The sequence below is a fragment of the Asparagus officinalis genome, chromosome 9, assembly GCF_001876935.1.
Source record: "Asparagus officinalis chromosome 9, Aspof.V1, whole genome shotgun sequence".
NCBI classification, from domain to species: domain Eukaryota; kingdom Viridiplantae; phylum Streptophyta; class Magnoliopsida; order Asparagales; family Asparagaceae; genus Asparagus; species Asparagus officinalis.
In genome coordinates this window covers 21944560-21965361 of record NC_033802.1, presented here as the reverse complement: position 1 = coordinate 21965361, position 20802 = coordinate 21944560, and the positions used below count along the sequence as shown (strand labels likewise).

The 20802-nt window shown below is 35.7% G+C and overlaps 1 protein-coding gene, 1 long non-coding RNA gene and 1 pseudogene across 2 annotated transcripts; 2 read left to right on the top strand and 1 right to left on the bottom strand.

The window, feature by feature from the left end:
* LOC109824276 (ubiquitin carboxyl-terminal hydrolase 1-like) lies at nt 1745–10103 on the bottom strand. Its single transcript, XM_020390841.1, has 4 exons — nt 9627–10103; nt 6822–8972; nt 3307–3534; nt 1745–2066 (listed from the first exon to the last, which is right to left on the bottom strand). The coding sequence occupies exons 2-3, from the start codon at nt 8927–8929 to the stop codon at nt 3315–3317; spliced, it is 2328 nt and encodes a 775-aa protein (XP_020246430.1). The 5' UTR covers nt 8930–8972; nt 9627–10103; the 3' UTR covers nt 1745–2066; nt 3307–3314.
* On the top strand, nt 13290–16704 carry LOC109824682. Its single transcript, XR_002242733.1, has 6 exons — nt 13290–13807; nt 14088–14210; nt 15289–15359; nt 15973–16048; nt 16195–16288; nt 16381–16704. It is a non-coding gene; the product is annotated as an uncharacterized LOC109824682 (long non-coding RNA).
* Nucleotides 18250–19839, top strand: LOC109823286 (annotated as a pseudogene).

Here is a 20802-nt window from a genome sequence, read left to right as displayed (position 1 = left end):
TTAAGCCTATAGTAGAGTTCACTGACAGCGGGAACCCAACATTTTGATGAGTTATTCTCATGAAAAAGGTTCAATGCGACAGAAACAAGCTTGATTGGTGATCTTGTGTGGAGCACTTAACTTCAGAGTTATACTTCTTTTGTAGTGTTGGATGCAATTATGACTAGCACCATGATAGCTACTCCCTCATTCCTATGGTGATAGTGCTCTTATGATGTGACTGTGCATGATGAGTTCTACTCTTAATAAGCCCAACCTTTATGGGGATTGCAATATCCAATCACAGTACCCTTGGAGAACTTACCTACGTGAGAGGAACCGTGACAGTCACGGTTGGGAACATAGGGCTGATTCCTAGTAACTCTCATGAGACGGTTATTGTGAGCATAGTCATTGACGCTCCAACCCACTCGCTCAATAAATGGATATAAATTATGTGTGCTTTTGTTAACTTCTGATCAAGGGGCCTAATTCAAGATCTAATCCATTATGCCCCTTAAATTGTGACAAATGTCATTAAGCAACGATTCAAAGCTGAAAGCTATCTTTTCCGAATTCACAATATGAGGTTGCCCGACCTATATTTTGTTACCATTATTATTGTTGTTATTTTTCTTCTTTCTCTTTTTATTCCCCGAAACTCAATCTTTGGGTGGGGGGAGGGGGGAATTGTTGGAATTAATTAAAAGATTGAGTTTTTTTACTTAATTCTTATGCAAATATAATATTTTGAGGGGTACATTTGCATAATATTTGTTTCTTTCCTTATCCTCTTCTCTGTATAACGCTTTCTCCTTCTTAATATCTGATTTCTCCGCTCTCACCTTTTTTTTCCTCCGAGCAGAAGATTCTTCCTTATATTGTGGCGACGAAAACTCAACGGAAAAATTTACAAAACTATTAAAAGGGATTTAGGGAAGTCTGAAGAACACGGAAAAAAAATGAGCAATCTCTATTCTCTCTCTCATAATTCTTTATAAGATTTTGATTTCTGGTTTTAATTTGTCGAGCAAACATCCATTGAGCAAGAGACCAAAGTTCGCAATAAACTTTGGTGTCGGCCTTCTCGGGTGTTTCTTACCACTAGGCGAGGTCACATCGAATCGCCTCTGTGAAGGCGGCGACCATTGTTCTAGGACAGTGATCACACGGTTACCCCTTTCACAGGCTTGCGTTTCTAAACTATGCTAATAAATAAGTTAGCTTATAAGTGGCGTTTTCAAAAGTTGGTGTACCCAGCTTTTAAAAAACTACCTTATAAGCTCACATGTATAAGCTAAGTTTGACCAAACAAGTTACTATTCTACCCAAATAATTTTTATAGGATTTTTATCATAAAAGCTAAAAGCAACTAAAAATCAATATAACTCATATATTAGGTGCCGTGTGCTCCATAAATTTGATGTCTAATGAAAAGTCAAATATGGACTGACATATAAGGTAGTTTTTTATGAAGGGCGAAAAAAAGTTTGGCAAACCAAAATGATCTATCATCTGAGGTTTACTTTATGTATTAACAATGAGGATATATTGACGACCTCCTGAATTGATGAGGCATTAAACATCGTCCTACAGTAAAAATGACAGTAATTCTTTTATTAAAATACTTCAGTTATATTAGCATAGTTTCAACGATCTATAACAGAATGAATTTTGCTAAGATTACCTATACGCCAAGAGCAAAGGGACGAATCACTCTCCTGATTTTTCTAAATTTCAAATCTCGAAATTCATTTGACGGCTAAAAGTAAAAAAAAAAAAAACACACACACAAATTTACAAACGCACAAGTTACCTGAACATGGCATATTTGAGTTACAACCTACAAATTTATGTTCAAAAGAGAGTAGGGAGGAAATGAAGTACACGTGAGACCAAATTATAGGCTCAAAAGAAAGGATTTGCAATCAAATGCAATGATAAACCTTGCTAGCCAAGGCTTATCCCTTAATTACATCTAATAGCGTATAAAATAATGTCGTTAATACCAGCTGTTACTTCAAATTAAAATTTGTCACCGTCTGATAACATCATCTGCTTGTCCTTCACATGGTGACGGCCATTATCTGCAACGTAAACCATATATAATCATCAGAATAATCGAACTGTCAGCAATCAATAAAATTTCGCGGTTTATTGTATCAATCATTCACAGTTTGGCAGCCTGCTTTCAGTTAGTTGTTAAGATTGGAGGACCAAATCCAGCGGTTGAGGATCCCCATGTTTCAAAATTTCTTTCAAGATAATGTTTTTCTTGTTGATTTTGGTACACCTATAATGTTCCCGTCACAAGGATTGTGAAGGGATATGGCCCTAGATGTGACCAGCTGTGCCCAAAAAAATTAATGTCAAAATTCTATGCGGATAAGGCTGGGTAGCTGGCTGTGTAACTTGTATGCTTCAGTTTCCTTTCTCAATGAAAATAATCAATGGGGTGTTAAGTAGCTCCATTGTAAAATTAGGATTTCAAATAGATATGCTTATTGAGAGTACTACAAAGAGAGTTAAGTTATATGCACATTACAAATGCAATCAATCTAAAGCTTTCAAAATTAAGAAGCATGGACTCAGACACTATGGAGACAAATAAGAACTATGTGATATATTGACACAATAAAATTCTGAAAAAAAAAATACGAGAAAATATAAATGACGCAACAAAGTCCTAAAAGCTGTACTCATTTTTCAAAATTGCAGTAGAAAATGAACACCATCTTCCATTACAGTGCCAAATTTACATGTTACTAGAAGTAGCAAGGAGGGAGCAATAAATATTGGAAATTTAACGACAATAAAAGCCCTGAGTTCAAATTTTTTTTAAAGTATTAACTTCTCACTCTTTCTAATAGAAATATTTCACAAGGCAATGAGCAACGAATAGCTAATCTTCAGCAATTAACATATGGGTAAGATAAAGGTCCTAATATATGTATCCCAAAAACAACCGTAACATTCTGATTTCTAATCTGTGACGAATATATGAAGCATCCAATTACGTAAGAGATTTTCAAATATTTCCAAACTGTAAACAAGGAATTGGTATATAGATCTTCATCACCAAGCATTAAAAAAGAGGAAATATTTAAAACCTCAAGATATTTTCCTAAGAATATGATAACTGGTGTCTCCATTGACCTTGTCTTAGCATATTCACAATTACTACAGCAACCATCATTAGAAGACTGCTCCACCGCTCATATTCAAAATCCATCAAAGACAAGTTGGGTTCAACTTCATGTTCTCAAGCTTACAGAAAAAATTGACAAGATTTGGGTCTTTTAGATCTGCAGGTTATTCAAAGCATACCTCAGGCATTATGTTCTTTCGTAAAACAAAAGATAGGCGTTTCTTTCAAGGACCTGTTGCAATGAGACCTCCTCTATTTCAAAATCATCAGCCTTAAACCAGGGGCATTGACCACCTTGGCTTTGCTCTCCTCTTACATATGCAACATAATGACCATGCGTAATGTTGACTCCCAAGTGCTCTACAATTCCTACGAGCTGATAAAGATACCTCTCGTCCCCCACAAACCTGCAATTAAATGGGAAACAATGCCTAATTATTTAGATAGACAATAAAAGGACTGCAAATTCCCTCATAAAAGGGTCATATGAATTTGAAATGGAAATAAAAGAAGATGTCATGAAGCGAAACATGTGAACATGCTAATTATATACACGCTACCAAATATACAGGAAGCCAAACTTAAAATGATAGTATACAATGCAATAATTTGCTTCAATGGTCGAAATAGCCTATCATTTTGAAGCTGCAAACGAGAGCAACAAAATTGAAATCGACCAGTTCTCTAGATTCTGCTGTCTAGAGGGTTGAAATCTCCCAGAAATTAATATCCCACGTGTAAGAGAGATTAGTCATTTTCGAAAGTATCTTCCATATCTGTTATTTTTAGATGAGTCACAATCTATTCTAAGAAATTTTAGCTTGCTTATGATAGTAATTGCCTTTTTGTATAAATGTCAATGTTGTGGCTTTAGTAGAAACCTTCTTGTTTCCCATCAAGTTCTATACTACATATCAATCTCACGGACTACTCCTATAAGAATATACTGTGCTCAAAGAAAACCATGCAGACACTAGATACTGAGTACAAAAGTTAATATACTTTTATCAATATACTTGTGCGCATATGATGTACCTTTGTGCAGACATTAGATGCTGCTAAGAGTAAAGTTTGTCATGTAGACCCATGTACAATTACGTGCTAATAGTAAAGGACATTGTACTTGTTATTATTGCATTTGTTATGCAGGGAGTACTTCTAGTGTTTTGTTGTAACTTACAGTTAATATACTTGTTTGGCATGTTGGCTCCACACAGCAATAAAAATAATATAGGCGAGTTACGCTACAACTAGAAATTATCATTTGTAATCTACATGTTTTAACTTTAGTTTAATTATCTGAAAAAGACAATCATTGAGGAAGAAAGCAATTAACCAATCCTTCAATGAGTTTACCTGTATTCAATAAGACCACAGGGTTTTCCACACTACTACATGCAGACCAATTATTAGATGTTGCATAGTGAACCCATAAGGATAAAGAAAGCAGGCATATTTCTTTTACAGCTCAGCAAGATGCAGAAAATACTACCGTGAAATTACTATAACAATTGACAAGACTAAAATGAGAAAGCCCTTACATAACTGGCATGCATGGGCATTCTGCTTGTGAAAGACAGAAAATGCCAGAGCAAACATCATAATTTAACATTTCGCCCATAATGTGGTTTTAAGTCTGACAATCATTGGTGCATATTGAAATTTCACTCTGCAGCTCTGTTATCAGCATACAGTTCATCATTAAAAAAAAAAAAGGAAAGTAACAGGTTGATTTACACATAGCATTACCCATATAACAAGGTAAATGGTTTCCAACCTCCAAAATGTTAAAAGACGAGAGAAAAAACTAATATGCATTCAGAAACTAACAAAAAAATTGATACTTATCTAAAAGTAAGATTTGAAGACAAATATGAAAAATTCTCCACATTGCTAATGCTTCTTGCATTTTTTTGCAAATGGAGTTTGCAATTAAAACACCTAATATAGCTAATATGGAGAAAAGATCATCTCAATAACCATGCTGAAAACTGCAATTATGTCATGATAACAATGATATCCAGTAGCAAAACACTGATAATCTTCACAGTTTTCAAGAATTTCGACTGTGTGAAAGTGAACGACCGATCTTCAGTTTTTCATCAACTCTGACCTCCCGAAATGAACAAACCTAACAGCCTAAATTAAGATATGTCATCTCATGTTCATGTTATCTTAGTGCTGATCTTGGTTAGCTATAAATGAAGCAATGCTGCAGCGCAGCCCAAGGTTAGCTATAAATGAACCAATACTGCAGCACAGCCCTTACTTTACAGATAAAGCATATGCTCCACGCCATGGCTTAGACATGCTTAACAGTTACAATTCCAGTAACTCCTCCAGTTTAATATAACAATGAATCATATCTTCCAAAGCTTACAACTGCGGACATGTTCATTATATTCTTTGCATCGATTAATCCTAATGCAGTGCAATTTACGCCACATTCCAAACTGGTAGGATAAAATTACTGAACAGAAACATCAAAACGCTATGTTACATAGGAACCATGCCGTAGAGATATACTAACTACGCTCATTCCTATGACGACATTCAATAGTTACACAGGAACCAAATCACTTGCTAATCCTACATAGATTTAAAACTCAGTTCCCAATTAGTGATCCAATTATATTTAAAAACTATGATGTACCTTTAAGGATACGATGACCACATGTGCGCACATTGATAAATCCTAAATATACAAGTTTTGAGCTAAGGACAGATTGATACAACCTTAGCAAATTATGTGCATTTCGAATGTTAGTATTCACCATGTGTAGCATGATATTGTAGGGCTAAAATAGTTGAAAGATCGACCATCTTGAACTATCCATGGCTTCAACAATCAACATTTAGCTCCTTCATGGTTCTGCCTTTTTTTAACAACGGTTTCAGAATCTCAGTATTATGCATTATTGAATGCTCTGATACCAATTAATAAATAATGGATTTGGAGAGTAGAGAAATTTGAAATTTTCTAAGAAATAAGAGCAGAAATTTAGGGAATCACACCCTCGCAGATGTAAGATAGCTGCCCTCAGAAAAAGAGAAGGAATCACACCTTCGGAAAAAAAGAAGAAGAGAACCACACTGTCAATCAAACGAGTCATTGTTTTTCAGTCAACATAACATATCTTCCCATTCTAACAAACTCTTTTATAAAAGACTCTAATCTCAACCAAACAACTGATAGATATATCTAATAACTTAAACCTCGACTAAAATATAAGAGCTAACCAAATAAAACTTCTAATTTATTTTCATCTTATATAAAAGATAAAGAGTAACATCTAAAAATATAAGAACATAACCAATCTAAAGTTTCTGACTAAGGAGTAAGGATTGATTTTCAAACCAAAAACTACAGTCCACAAATAAGAGAATCTAGACCTTAAATCGAACCCCACTAATAGCTTCTGAACAGAGTGTTTGAAATTTTCTCTGTGAATTCATTGTCCTAATCTTAGAAAATGAAGCATAAGAACCTAAGGCGCTGCCTTAAAGTATACACCCACGTTGCTACAAGTATACATCATTGATTCGTGCAAAATGTATGAATAGTGCCATTGGATATACATGTAAACATTCATAAAATTAGCACTACAAGCAACTGGTTTTGTTATAATTATGAGATGCAACACTTCTAATGGCAATTTAGCAATTACAACTTAAGAATGAGTAAGAGTAATACCTAGAATCCATATATGGCGTTAAATCAAGCATTTCATTAAAGATGATGTGCCCTTCTATTTTCTTGAAGCTTCCAGGTTCCATTTGTGTGAATCTCTTCAGCTGAATGATTAGAACAAATGGGGCCCTCTTGACAAGAAGCCTTTTGATTTTCCTCTTGGCCTCCTTGGATTTGGATTCCATATCCACATCCTCGCTTAGTTGTTCCTTCCCGGAGTTTCCTGGTAAACTTTCAGAGGAACCAGCTACATCCTGGTGACCACCAGTATTGCTAGGCCAACCTGGAGTCTTCTTACTTTCAGATATAACTCCATCCCCTTGAAACTCAGATGCTTCTGATGACTTCTGGTGTTGAAGAGTCGGTGAACAATTTATGCAGTGGTTGTCACACATATCCTCGGGTTCTGTGAATAAGGCCACGCACCTCTCAACTGACAGAGGACCATTTGTGTCGTCAACCTCACAAACCTCATCGTAGTTAAGCGCATTTACATCATCAGTGATTGCAGGCTTGCTTGAGCCTTCTTTCTTTACCTTGGCATATGACTTGCGCTTTGATGAGAGTTGATTTTTCCTTTGTTGGCGGTGTCTTTGTTGAACGGTTTTTCTTTTGATAATTGCAAGGGTATCATTCAAGACTGGATCACCAAATGCTGCTTCAGCCATTGGGTCTATTGTCTGTAATGGAAGAGGATTATACACTTCATCTGATTCGAGCTTAGGCACTAGTTCTTTTCTCGCAGACTGCCCTGCAACCCCTCTGTCCTGTTTTCCCTCATCCGATTTAAGCTTAGATGTGAAACCTTCTGTCACAGATTGCTCTACGATCCCTGTGTCCTGCTTTCCATCATCTTTTGCTGCAGGAGGCACATTACTCTTAAGTGGACTAATTTCATTCCTTTCCTTTGGAGGTATCTTAAAAGGCACCTGCAGAGAAAGATCACGAAGTGGATCATGTGTTGTTGAAGTGTCTCCACATCGCTCACAATGCAGAATACTAGAGAATTCCCCTCTAAATATCTCATCCACGAAACTCATTCCCTCTGACTCCAACTCCTCAAGCAAATATAGGAGTAATTCATGACTGTCATGCTGCTCACCTTCGACAAATCTCTCATCCTTCTGCACAAAATCAAGGAGCTCTGAAGGTCGTATGCTCTCTTTAGAATCCTCGTATGTTTCAGTAAGAAGCTTCTTTAATGCTCCGGTAACATGGCCAGTTGGCATCTCCAAGTTTGCAAGACACTGTCTCAGTCTATTAATGGCAAAAAGGTTCTGCAATGCTGAGTTGAAGTAGCAAGTGTTCCCATAGTTAGGTAACCCTTTAACTCTACACGGTTTCATCCTCTTACCTAAAGGTAGAAGTATATGACATTTTAAGCACCATACCTGACTCAGCTTATCTAACCGGGCGCAAAATATATGATCGTTGCTCAGTGTATGGACAAGTATATGTCCCATGGGACCACCGAGAGAAGTCTCACCTCCACAGAAATTTTGTTCACAGTCCAAACAAGCCCAATCGAAGGTTGGTTCCGAGATTGTTTCATTTTTCTTCTTTGACGGCCTACCAGGACCCCTCTTCTTACATTTTTCACAAACGAAATACCTGCTAAAAGAGGCCTTGATTCCTTGAAGAGTTTGCTTCACCTCGGTTCTTCTACGATCATAGTGATTGCAGTTTTGAGGTATTGGGTCTTCAATGTCATCCTTTGCTGATTCCACCTTTGCGCTCTTCTCTGCCTCTGTTGTAACCAGTCGATATTTATCACACACAAAACAATACAATTCATTTGGCTTATCTAATCGGACGGCAAATGAATGATTATCTCTCTGCCCATGTTCAAATGCATGGCCACCAGGACCATGTGAACTCTCAACACCGCAGAAGCTCTCTTCACAAGTCCAACAAATCCAATGAACACTTCCATCCGGAATTACTCTCATTCTCTCCTTTGGTGGCCTACCTCGACTCTTCTTTACCCTCTTCTCACACGTTTGACATGTGAAGATGCACCCTGAAGAGGACCCTGTTTTTTGATGAATTCGCTTGCTCTTAGTGTTTTCACGAGTATTATGAGTACAACTTCCACTCTTTGTTTCCGCCATCAGCTCTTGGTCAAGAACGTTATCCAATTCAAGAGAGCAAGCTCTGAGATCAATTTTCCAGCAAGAAAAGGTCAGATTTGGAGAAAGAAAACTTTGTATATCAGAGTCTTGAGTAGAACCCACATATTAATTTCTTATACACAAGACTTTAATCAATGAAGAAAAAACAATGTAATAAACAGATTATAATCTTCAAAAGGGATTAAACTGGAAATTTTATGATGGCTTCTCACAAACATAGAGATGAAAAAGAGGGCAGAAAATAAAAACGAAAGAAATTATAATGTGAAGATACAGTTAAGATTAGAGAAAACCCAATTGAACTATCAGAGTTTTGAAAAAAAAAACCTATACAATAATATGTATTATTGAAGAGCAGTTCGATTTGAGCAAACCCATAAAGAAATTTATAATGAAACTCAAAGAAACACGAAGATTTTAATCAAGTGCGCATTGCAGAACATTGCAGACAGAGAGTAATTGTCCAAAAGCAGTAAGATTAGAGCAAACCTATAAACAAATTTAGAACGAACTCGAAGAAACATGAAGATTTTAAACAATTTGCGCATCGTAGAACTTTACAATTAGAGAGTAATCGTCCAAAGGCAGTAAGTTTAGAGCAATCTCATACAGGAATTTACAATGAAATTTGAAGAACAAAACACATACCAATCACAGAAAAGACAGGGAAATTCACCTGACAATTAGAAGAAATGGGGGTTCTTGCTCTTGACCAGAGAGATGAGCTCTTTTCTTGAATATGAGAGAGCGGGAAGAATATAACAATGTTGAGGTTCAAACAAGAGTATTACGAATAAACCCGTATTTTTTCCCCCCAATTTTTATACATTAGCAAAAAAAAAATTCTATTTTGTTTACATATTTTCATAAATCAAGTAACCAAATAAATGCACCGACAAAATTTATGTATTGCAATATATTTTAACCATAAGTAAGAGAAAATTCTGATAAAATAAATTTTTTTGGGGGGAAATGAAGGCATAGCGCTGAGCTGAGAGCTGATTGAATCTGAGCCCTAGATTTGTAAGTTGCAATTTAAAGGTGAAGGAGACCATGATAATGGAGGAGAGCTCAGAGAATTGGATAGCGGCAGTCGTCATCCCGCCCAATTTCAAGGATTTAGGGCTTTTCGAAAACCCTAGCTTACAAGAAAGTTGAGATTAGTTAAATTTGGATTTTGTGATCGCGGCCTGGGTGGACTCTGACTGACGTGGCATAACTTTCTTCAAAAGTCTGTTTGATTGTTGTTTGTAAAGTTGTGTATTTATGACACAACTTGAAAAGTTATTGTCCACCTCATCAATTTCACTGAACAATTTTTTTTTTTTTGATTCCATTGGAATCATAAATTGTTTGTTTGATTTGTAAAATATAAGTTTAATTGCTTGTTTAGAAAGTGTAAAAAGTGATTATTGTGTGGTCCCTACTCAAATGATTCCATTGGCCTAACCCCCTCATTTCTGACACATATGTCAGCTTCCCTCCAAAATCTGACCATTTTGAAGGGATTTGTGAATTCATGTCAGCTTCCCTCCAAAATCTGTCCATTTTGAAGGGATTTGTGAATTCATATCACATCAGCATAGTAAATCACTTTACACTATTTTCACAACTACAAACAAACAATTGAAAAGGAGGAAAATTAACATTAGGACCTAATTTTTTACATTTTCCATCCTTTTATATAGTAAAAACTTACAACCAAACAGCCCATGTTTGGTTGTTGTTGGTAAAGTTGTGTATTTAGGGGTTGTTTGGATGTCTTTAGGAAACTAGAGTATTTATGACACAAAATAGAAATTGGTTATCCACCTCACCACTTTCCATTCGAGTGTTTACATTGTTTGGTTAGGAATCTTTGTGAATCTTAAAATAATAGTATTACATTGTTTGGATAGTATAATGTAAACTATAATATTTATGACACAAAATGGAAAATGGTTATCCACCTTGCCACTTTCTACAAGGTTTTGACTTTTTTATTATTTTTTGGACACATTTATGACATTGTGTCAGCTTTCCAATAAAATCACTCCTAATTTTGGTGATTTTGCTTTCGGTGACACCTCATCAAAAGGTGTAAGCTTTTCATGTAAAAAAGAATTTAAACAAACAATGTAAAGTGATGAAAGTTGAAATTGAGACCCACTTTTTTACACTTTCCATCATTTACACGGTAAAAACATAAAATCAAACAGCCCCTTATGACACAACTTGGAAAGTTGTTGTCCACCTCATCAATTTCACTGAGCGGCTGTTTGGTTGTATGTTTTTACCATGTAAAAGGATGGAAAGTATAAAAAAGTGGGTCTCAATGTCAGCTTTCATCACTTTCAATTGTTTGTAGTTGTGAAAATAATGTAAAATGATTTCATATGCTGATGTGGCTTATAAAGTGATTTCATAAAAAAAAGACATGATTTTAGGAGAAAACTAACATTGAAGTCAAGAAATAATAATAAAAAATAATTCCAACAAATATGATCATTTGAGTAGGTACCACTTTTTACACTTTCCAAACAAACAATTAAAGTTACATTTGCAAACCAAACAAGCAATTTATGATTCCAATGGAATTAAAAACAAACAAATAAAAGTATAAAAGTGAAATTGATGAGATGGACAACAACTTTCCAAGTTGTGTCATAAATACACAACTTTACCAACAACAACCAAACAGCCCCTGAGCAATTTTTTTTCGTTTGTTTTTTATTCCATTGGAATCATAAATTGCTTGTTTGGTTTGCAAAATGTAACTTTAATTGCTTGTTTGGAAAGTGTAAAATGTGGTTATTGTGTGGTCCCTACTCAAATGATTCCATTGGCCTAGCCCCCTCACTTCTGATACATATGTCAGCTTTCTTTCAAAATCAGACTATTTTGAAGAGATTTGTGAATTCATGCCACATCAGCATAGTAAATCACGTTACACTATTTTCACAACTACAAACAAACAATTGAAAATGAGGAAAGTTAACATTAGGACCCACTTTTTTACACTTTCCATCCTTTTACATAGTAAAAACTTACAACCAAACAGCCCCTAACTGTGTTAGGTGAGTCAGCTTAGGACAACTAAAATGTAGAAGCTACAATAATAATGTAATTTCAACAAAAATAATGAGATATATTTTATGAAAAAAGTAAAATTAATTACGAAAATATCATGATTCAATTCCACGAAGGGATATTGACCAACATTGTCACAAAGTTATATTTGTAGGATTTGCTGTCTGTCTATTAATATATTTAAAATATTGACACGTTGATACGATTATTCTTTAGTTAAATTGCAAAAATAAATTCTTTTGGCTAACTTAATTTCTCTTTTTATTTTCTATTTTCTATATATATATCATTGTTCTGAACACAGAAAGACTTCCTGGAGTCAATCTTCTATTATTACTCTTCTTCAACGAACCTCCACCATAGCAGTTATTAGTTTTTTTTCAGATTCTAATACTAATGGAAGTATTTTTAGTGTTTTGGACGCATTACTTAATTTTTCAATCTTTGATGTTTAGGGGCTGTTTGGTTCGTTTTAATAGCCCAATGAAATCTATTTCTGTCTCCGACACCACCTCCACGTTGGATTTTTTGTTTCCGCCCATTTCTTTTCTTCGCTTTGGATCGCTAAGATTGAAGAGGGAAAACATGACTCAAAACACCGCCACCTCGGATTTTTTTCTCTCCCCCATTTCATTCCCGAGCTTTGCTACAGTGACCCAAAATATGAGACCAAGGGCCTGTTTGTTTCACCAAGTTTATGGAATAGGAATGACATTTGGACCTGACAATGGTGTTTTCGTAATTAACGGAATCCAACTGAATCCTAATCCTGAGTTTGGTTCAAATTTTTTTTATAGAATTGCTATTCTATAAAGTGGCTTAAACAGTGGTAATTTCAAGAAACCCAAATCCAACCTTTTTGAGAGGAATTGGGCATGATTTCTGACACCTCTCCCAATTCTTATTCCAATTCTTATTCCGATTTCTGACACCTCTCCCAATTCTTTCTGAACCAAACATGATATTAGGAATTGGACCAATTCTATAAAAGTGAGATTCCTAATCCTTTGGGCGAAACAAACATAGAATACAAAAAATGGGATTCCATAAAACTAAAACTTATCTATAAATTTTATATGGATTAGGTTGGAATCCATAAATAAAATAGGATTCCTAATCCTATTCCTAGCCTCTATTGAACCAAACAGGCCCCAATAGGAGGGACAAGTAAGACGTCCCCCTCCTATTGGATAATGAGTTGGTCATCAGATGATGACCAACTTATTGGATGGAGAGGATGCCTCACTTGTCCCCCGTCTCATATTTTGGGTGGATTTTTCTTTCATTCCCCAACCGAGAGAAATCGACCAAAACCTTGGCCACCTCGGATTTTTTGTCCCTCGCTGATTTCCCAGGCGACGATAGAGTTACCTCCTTGCTCTCCTCCCGCTAGAAATCTCCCGCGGCCAGAAATCTCCCGCCAGGAATCTTCGACTCTACCCCTCACGAACCCTAGCCGCTCTCCTGCGCTTGGTCCCCTCCGAATCCTTCACCTCCGCCCCCTCCTCGATCTCCAGCCACGACCACCTCCATGGGTCGGAGAAAGGCGGAATCTTTGAGATCAGGGCCAGAGGGTTTCATTTGGGTACGAGGAGCTTGGGGTTTAGGGCTTCGGATGCCGCTCGAGCTGGATTCGTGATGGAGGAGAGGTATTTTGGGGAGAAGAAGGTGGTGAGTTCGAAGAAGGGGGGAGATGACGAGGGGTTTGAGATTGCTAAGCTTGGGATTGATCAGAGTATTGTTGGTGAACTCGCAAAGAGGGGAATAACCAAGCTTTTCCCTATTCAGGTGATGATTTTCTTTTGGGGACTTTTGAATAATGATTGTTGATTTTCAGGATTATATAATTTGTCATCAGAACCTCTTTTTTATATATATAACCACGGTTTTCTCCTTCATCACTTTCAACCATACTTTTTAAAATGCAGAGGGGAACTGATCTAGGGGTTTTTAGGGTTTTCTCCTTCATCACTTTCAACCATACTTTTTAAAATGCAGAGGGGAACTGATCTAGGGGTTTTTAGGCAATTAGATGAAATCCTATACATCGAGACTTTTTAAAATGCAGAGGGGAACTGATCTAGGGGTTTTTAGGCAATTAGATGAAATCCTATACATCGAGGATATCCTGGCTATCGACGCATGATGCCCATGGCAGAGGACTCAATGCATTTTGTTTGTGAAGTGAAAGGTAATAGTCTTCATGAACAGTTTTTATTTCTTATAATGCTAAATATTCTTTTTTAATGTATGTTGTTTGATGAATAATCTAGCGTGTTGTTTTTCCTTTTTGGGTTAATTTCAAAGATAATGATATACACTGCAAAACCGGCGATCACTTTCTTGTATGTGGTAACTTACCCATGTATCTGCTGGAAAGATGATTCTAACAATATTCTTTGTTTGTGTTTAATTCTTAACCCTTGAGGACTTGGATCAACATCTAAAGCCAAAACATAAAAAGCTACCGCGACTTGCTCGAAAGATGATTCTAACAATGTTCTTTGTTTTGTCCTCATCATACCGACGGATACAGATGTACATATAGAACATTTAGCTTAAGCAATTAGGGAAATGATCTCAACTTTAACATCTAAACAAGGTGAATCTATATGTATGGAATCTGTTGTTTTCTTTTATTTTGTTAGGGCATATTGGACTTGTCACGAACCATAGTAAACAATTTTACATCACCTCTCATATCGGGATCCTCTTGGAAATTTTGGGCATTTGCAAATGTGTAGACTTGTTTACTTGGATGTGTTGTCATGATAATCTTTACCCTATAAACTAGGTTCTTGTTTAAATGTTAGTAGAAATAAGAATCGGCTAACATAATTACAAATTGACTGCCATGGTTTTGTTATGGAAATGAACAAGCAAGCAGAGGGTGAAAATAGTTCTCTTTCCTTTATTCAATTTTGACACCCTTGTGTTAGGTTCATGAGGTCCCCACATCTCCTAAGTAACACATTTTAGTGGTCACAATTAAATCCTCGTCTCATGTGTGCTAGTTCTATGTCATTACGCTGGCAGTGAAAATTTGTGCTTCCTACACTAGGAAGTAGTAAACAAAAGGAACTGCATCCCAATACGAAAAGTATGTCGTAAGTTCAGAATGTACATGGTTTTTGTATAAGTTTGACATTTATCCATCCTCGAAAAGTTTGTCGTAACTTTTCCTCTATTGAGCAGTTAAAAAAAAAAAAGCAAGTCAACATTATTATGAACATGTGTCTTTAGTTAACTCTCCTTTTATCTCTTTGCAGGTACCCCACCTAAAAATCGTCACTAGAAAAACTGGACAAAAATTTTGCCATTCAAGATGAAAAGGAAACTTGTATGGTACCGCAACCTATATGAGTATTCCTTTTTCTTTATTGTTGGTACCTACTTACTAGTGAACATCTTGTATTTTAGATGACCAAGAACACCACTTGATTAATCCCTTGCGAACATGATCACATAAAGTAATCTATACTTATTTTATATGTTGGAACATGACTTTGTTGACGTTTGAATTAGAACGAGTCAAAACTCCACATTTCTAGATTTGTTGCTTCTTAATTGGACAGAATATTTTTACAAACTTATTATGATGAGGGAATATAATGCCCACAAAAATTCATGAGTATACAAATTGATTTTACAGTCAAACCCTCAAGTAAAAAATAATATTACTCAAGCAAAGTTGCAATTCCCTAATACAGTTACTAGAATATTAAGTTATTAACTATATATAATGCCATTTATGTTTGTGTTTTGTTTGGTTATGACTTGTGAGCACTTGCCGTGATGGTTGCATGATTGGGAAATTCTTGATAGGAAAATCAAGCAAACTGCGTGAAAATTCTGAGTCTTTTGGTATCTTGTAAATGAATGTCATATCACGGATTAACTACTTCAATATTTTACCTCTATAATCAATTTTGTTTTGTTATGTGGTCTTACAGTAAAAGAAGTTGTCTCAAAATTGGGCGAATACCTGAAGGATGAGCCATGGTTGACTCTCTTATACAGTCATTTAAAGTAAGTCGACGATTTAAACTCATTTTTGTAACTAAAAGTATATGTAGCAGTTCAAATTGGATACTACTAATATTTTTTCAATCGCTAATCTTCTGAAACTTCTTGGAGGGAAAAATAAATTGTTTGAAATTGTCGTTCCCCTGCAGGTTGAACTGGCATGAAGCTCTTCAAAATACTCCCAGGAATGAAAAAGAACCAGGTTTCCTAGAGGACACTCCAATGCCCTCCCGTCCTCTCTCGGTAAGTTGCTATGATTTCAATACAATAATTAAAACTTCTACTTTCTTAGATCATTTACTTATAACCTTGTCCAAAACCTACCTTTTTCCTAGGGAAAAGTTGATACTACAAAGAAAAAAAATCAAGTAACGCAAAACAAACCAAAAAGCTGAAAGCTAAAACCGACTCTCAGAATATAAAGAACATGTTCCAGAGAGTCACTAGGAGGAGAAGCTGAACGAAGATGCACAAGGGAAGCTGTATGTTATTGTTCTGATACTTGTTTTAAGATGTTATTTTCTCAGTGGGGTGACTTGGAGCTCTTCCCTTCATTGTTGTAAATTTCTTTATGTTGGACTAATTGAAGTATGTTATTCGCTATAGCTGTAATCTGGCTTGAGAGCTTTTAATCGCTAATTGAAGTATGTTATTCGCTATATCTGTTGGTTGCTATTTGTGCTCGTCGTCGAGCTCCCGTGGCTGTTTTTTGTTACTATGATGATTCGAGCTTGTTTAGCTCTATGTTGTTGGGTGTTTGGTTGCTATTGGTGCTCGTCGTCGAGCTTCCGTGGCCGTTTTTTGTTACTATGATGATATTGACCAAATTCTGAGCCCTCAGTCATTATGTACATGTTTGGTATTTACAGGTTTGATACGATTTGCTATAGTATATACATCTTTATGGCTAATCAGGTTGTTTATATGTTTTTATAGGTTTCATAAGAATATCTGGCTAATTCAGGTACATATTTCATAAAATTATGAATAATCAGGGTATTACAGGTCTCCTTTATTTTTTTCTTCGATAACAGGTTTCGTGTGATTTTTATTATCTCAAACAGGTATATTTCAGGTCAAATTAGATATGCAGTTTTTTTGCACATATAGTTCATCAACATGCATAAATTATCAGATTTGATGTGATTTGCTATGTTATATACATATTTATGACTATTCAGGTTGTTTATATGTTTTAATAGTTTTCAGCAGATTTTTTGGGTAATTCAGGTATGTACTACATTAATTTATGAATAATCAGGTTATTACAGGATTCGTGTAATTTTTTCAATCTCAAACAAGAATATTCAAACTTTTATATGATTAATATCACCTCATATTACGAGCACACACTAGTAGAAAATCACGTATTCTAGACGGAATATTCTAGACGGAATTTTTTCCGTCTAGAATGTATTAAACTAGACAGAAATTTTTCGTCTAGAATATTCCGTCTAGAATAAAACATTCTAGACGAAAAATTCCGTCTAGAATAGTATCCTAGACGGTTCCTTTGTTTTTTTTTTTTTAAATAACTAGGTATTCTAGACGGAAATTTCCGTCTAGAATAGTATTCTAGACGGAAATTTCCGTCTAGAATACACAGACCAATTTTTTTTAAAAAATTCACCCAATAAACCCGCGAATGCCCTCCTTTCCCCCCCTAAAACGAATAATTCATCCCCAAATCGTTTTCATTTCATGAACCCCCCTCCTACTCCTCCCTCCACCGCGTCCCCCTCCTCAACCTCACCCCCTACCCCTCTCTCCCCCTCTACTCCCTCTCAATCCATGGCCTCCACCACCTCTCCCTTCTCCACCGTTGGTCTGAGGGTGGTGGTGGATCCCGTTATTCTAGAGGAGACGGTGCTTTTGATGGGAACTGGAGGAACTGAGCTTGGACTTGCTCTCAGATTCGAAGTGTGCTAGGGTTTGGTTACTATTTTTGTTTTTGATCGCTATGGAAATGTGTGTTTGGGTTATGGTAATTGTTCTGGTTCTATGTTTTTGATCTTTAGGTTTATAATGAAAATGTTCTCTTTAATGTTTTAAGAAAGGAGGGGTTTGGTACTTTGAAACAGGGAACAAATGGAAATTGTGGTCTCTTGTTAGTAAAAGAAGAATATTTATCCTTTCTTGTATGTCTCTTTGTCAATCGATCTTTGTGCGTGTTGCCTTTTGATTTTTTTATGCAAGGATCCGAGATGGCAAGCCTTTGGGGTGAGGGGGGTTGCTTATTGAATGGGTTTATTTACTGTGATGAATGTTCACTTAAACACTAAATTCGATTATTAGTTTTATAAGATTGTCATTTATCCAATAACAAAGTGAGTAATGTTAGCTCTAGGAAATTGATCCAGTTTCATCAATGAGATAAGAAGGCTCATTGATGAGCATGCCTCGTCTTTCCAGCTATAGCTGTTTCGAGAGATCACAAGCCTGATCAAACTGATGAGCGCCAAAGAATTGAGGATGCTGGGGGTTTTGTGACGTGGGCAGGTAATTAATGTCCCTTTCTGCATGATTTTTTCCTTTCATGTCTAGATTTTTTTATTCTTAATTTTTGTTACTGACTGTTTGAGTTTGGCAGGAACATGGCGTGTTGGTGGTGTTCTTGCTGTTTCCCGTGAATTTGGCGATATATTATTAAAGCAGTATGTTGTTGCTGATCCAGAAATTCAGGTTCGGCTCTTATCTTTGATAATTGTGACATGATAATTCATTCTTTTCTTTGGTCTCTTCTCACCAGAATGCATGCTCATATCAAGAGCATCCAACTTTCACATTATTTGGTCTACTTGCCTGATAATTTGTATGGTTTTCTGCTATTTTGGTGCAAAGTTCCTTCCAAGGAAATTATAGAAAATAAGGGAAATCCCTCAGAATTTTGTATATCTATCAATAACAATTTAAGCTTATGAAGCAAAACCATTGATATTTTACTTGACCACTACATGGTGAATATTCAGCTATCCGCTAAGGGAATATCAAATATGTGTGCATGCCTTGATTGCCTTCCTTCCTTCTCTGGATTATTATCTAAAACCCAATTTATTAATCACGAATTACAGGTTTCATGTAATACTTAAAATGACTTGTGTATCTGATTCCCTGAAGTACAATTTAGCAAAGATTTTTTTTTCTGGCATTGTCAGCTGTTTACGAAGCATTTGTAATCTAAGCTACCTATGTTATTATAAGGTTGTTGATTTGTTATGGTGCTTTACTTTTTATCTAATTCTTCTTGTATGGAGTGACTTTCCTTGTTTCTTGCCCCCCAAAGTTTACCCCTGATTTAAACTATTTTATACGACTTGTATTTGTTGTTTATGTGATAATATAATCAATTCGTTGTTTCTTATTACAGCTACATAGGGTATTTGATTTGGAAGAATTAAGGCATATATTCCACGCTTAGGTTTTGGACTAACGTGACAAAATTTGTGTGTTCTACTATCAAGCTTAATTTGGAAATTAATTTCTTTAAACACTAGTATTTTTCTTATTCCTATTCATCTTGTACTACAGGAGGAGATCATTGATGGCTCGTAGGAATTTCTCATTCTTGCAAGTGATGGCCTGTGGGACATTGTTACAAATGAGGTATATGCTTCATCTCGGATCATTTTCGCATATTGGCATTTTGTTCATTGTTATGGAGCACATTGCCTTTTGTAGTTCCTGAAGGCATCTATTCACATGCAAGGAAGATTCATGCGATCATTCTGACAAAGGCGAGGAAGACGTTGAAGAGGAAGAGGCAAGAAAGATTAGGCTTGGGCTTAATAAGAAGAGTGGTGATGATGATGAGTTTGTAAACAATTTTTTCTAGTATTTTGATGAATGTATTATTTGAATATAATTTGATTTGATATTGGAATATAATTAGATTGTGTTGGATATGAATATAATTTTTTGTTGTTCAATATTGTGTACATGCATCCAACGTAGATTCTGCAAAAAAAAAAAAACTACTACTACTGTAGCATAGTATCCTAGACGGAAATTCCGTCTAGGATGCTCAAATTCCGTCTAGAATACCTTTTTAAAAATAAAAAAATAAAAAAAATCAATTTCCGTCTAGAATGAGTATTCTAGACGGAAATTTCCGTCTAGAATACTCATTCTAGACGGAAATTTTTTCTATCTAGAATGTAATATTCTAGACGGAAATTTCGTTTAGAATAATCCGTCTAGGATGTATTTTAGACGGTTTTGAATTCCGTCTAGAATATTCCGTCTAGGATGTATTCTAGACGGAATTTCCGTCTAGAATACTACATCCTAGACGGAAATAAACTAGACGGGTATTCTAGACGGAATTCCGTCTAGGATACACATCCTAGACGGAATTATGTGTATCCTAGACGGATTTTTCCGTCTAGGATGCCTAGTTTTTTAGCAGTGACAAAAAAAATTGTATATAATGGGGGTAATCTTATCATGGTGACTATAAACACTTTTTTCTACAAACTTCGAAACCAAACAAATACAAGAAAAGTGGGAAATGTCATATTAACAAAAGTTTTTTCTTTTTTCCATGCAAACCAACACAAGAAAAGTAAAATACATTAGTTTCCCACCATTTTTTATGTGCAAACCAAAGCGAAACAATCAATTTCTTAGAAAAGTTTGGAAAACTAAAAACTTATGTTTCTTTACATGGAATTGCATTTCCCTATATCTAGGAAACAAACCAAACAGCCCCTTAAGGTTTACTAGTTTTTATGCACGTGCATTTGCACGTGGTTAAATAT

Coding starts and splice junctions, on each gene's coding strand:
- LOC109824276 (XM_020390841.1), bottom strand. CDS start 8,929: ATGGCGGAAACAAAGAGTGGAAGTTGTACTCATAATACTCGTGAAAAC. Junction 3,535..6,821: donor ACGCCATATATGGATTCTAG/GTATTACTCTTA, acceptor ATTTAATTGCAG/GTTTGTGGGGGACGAGAGGT.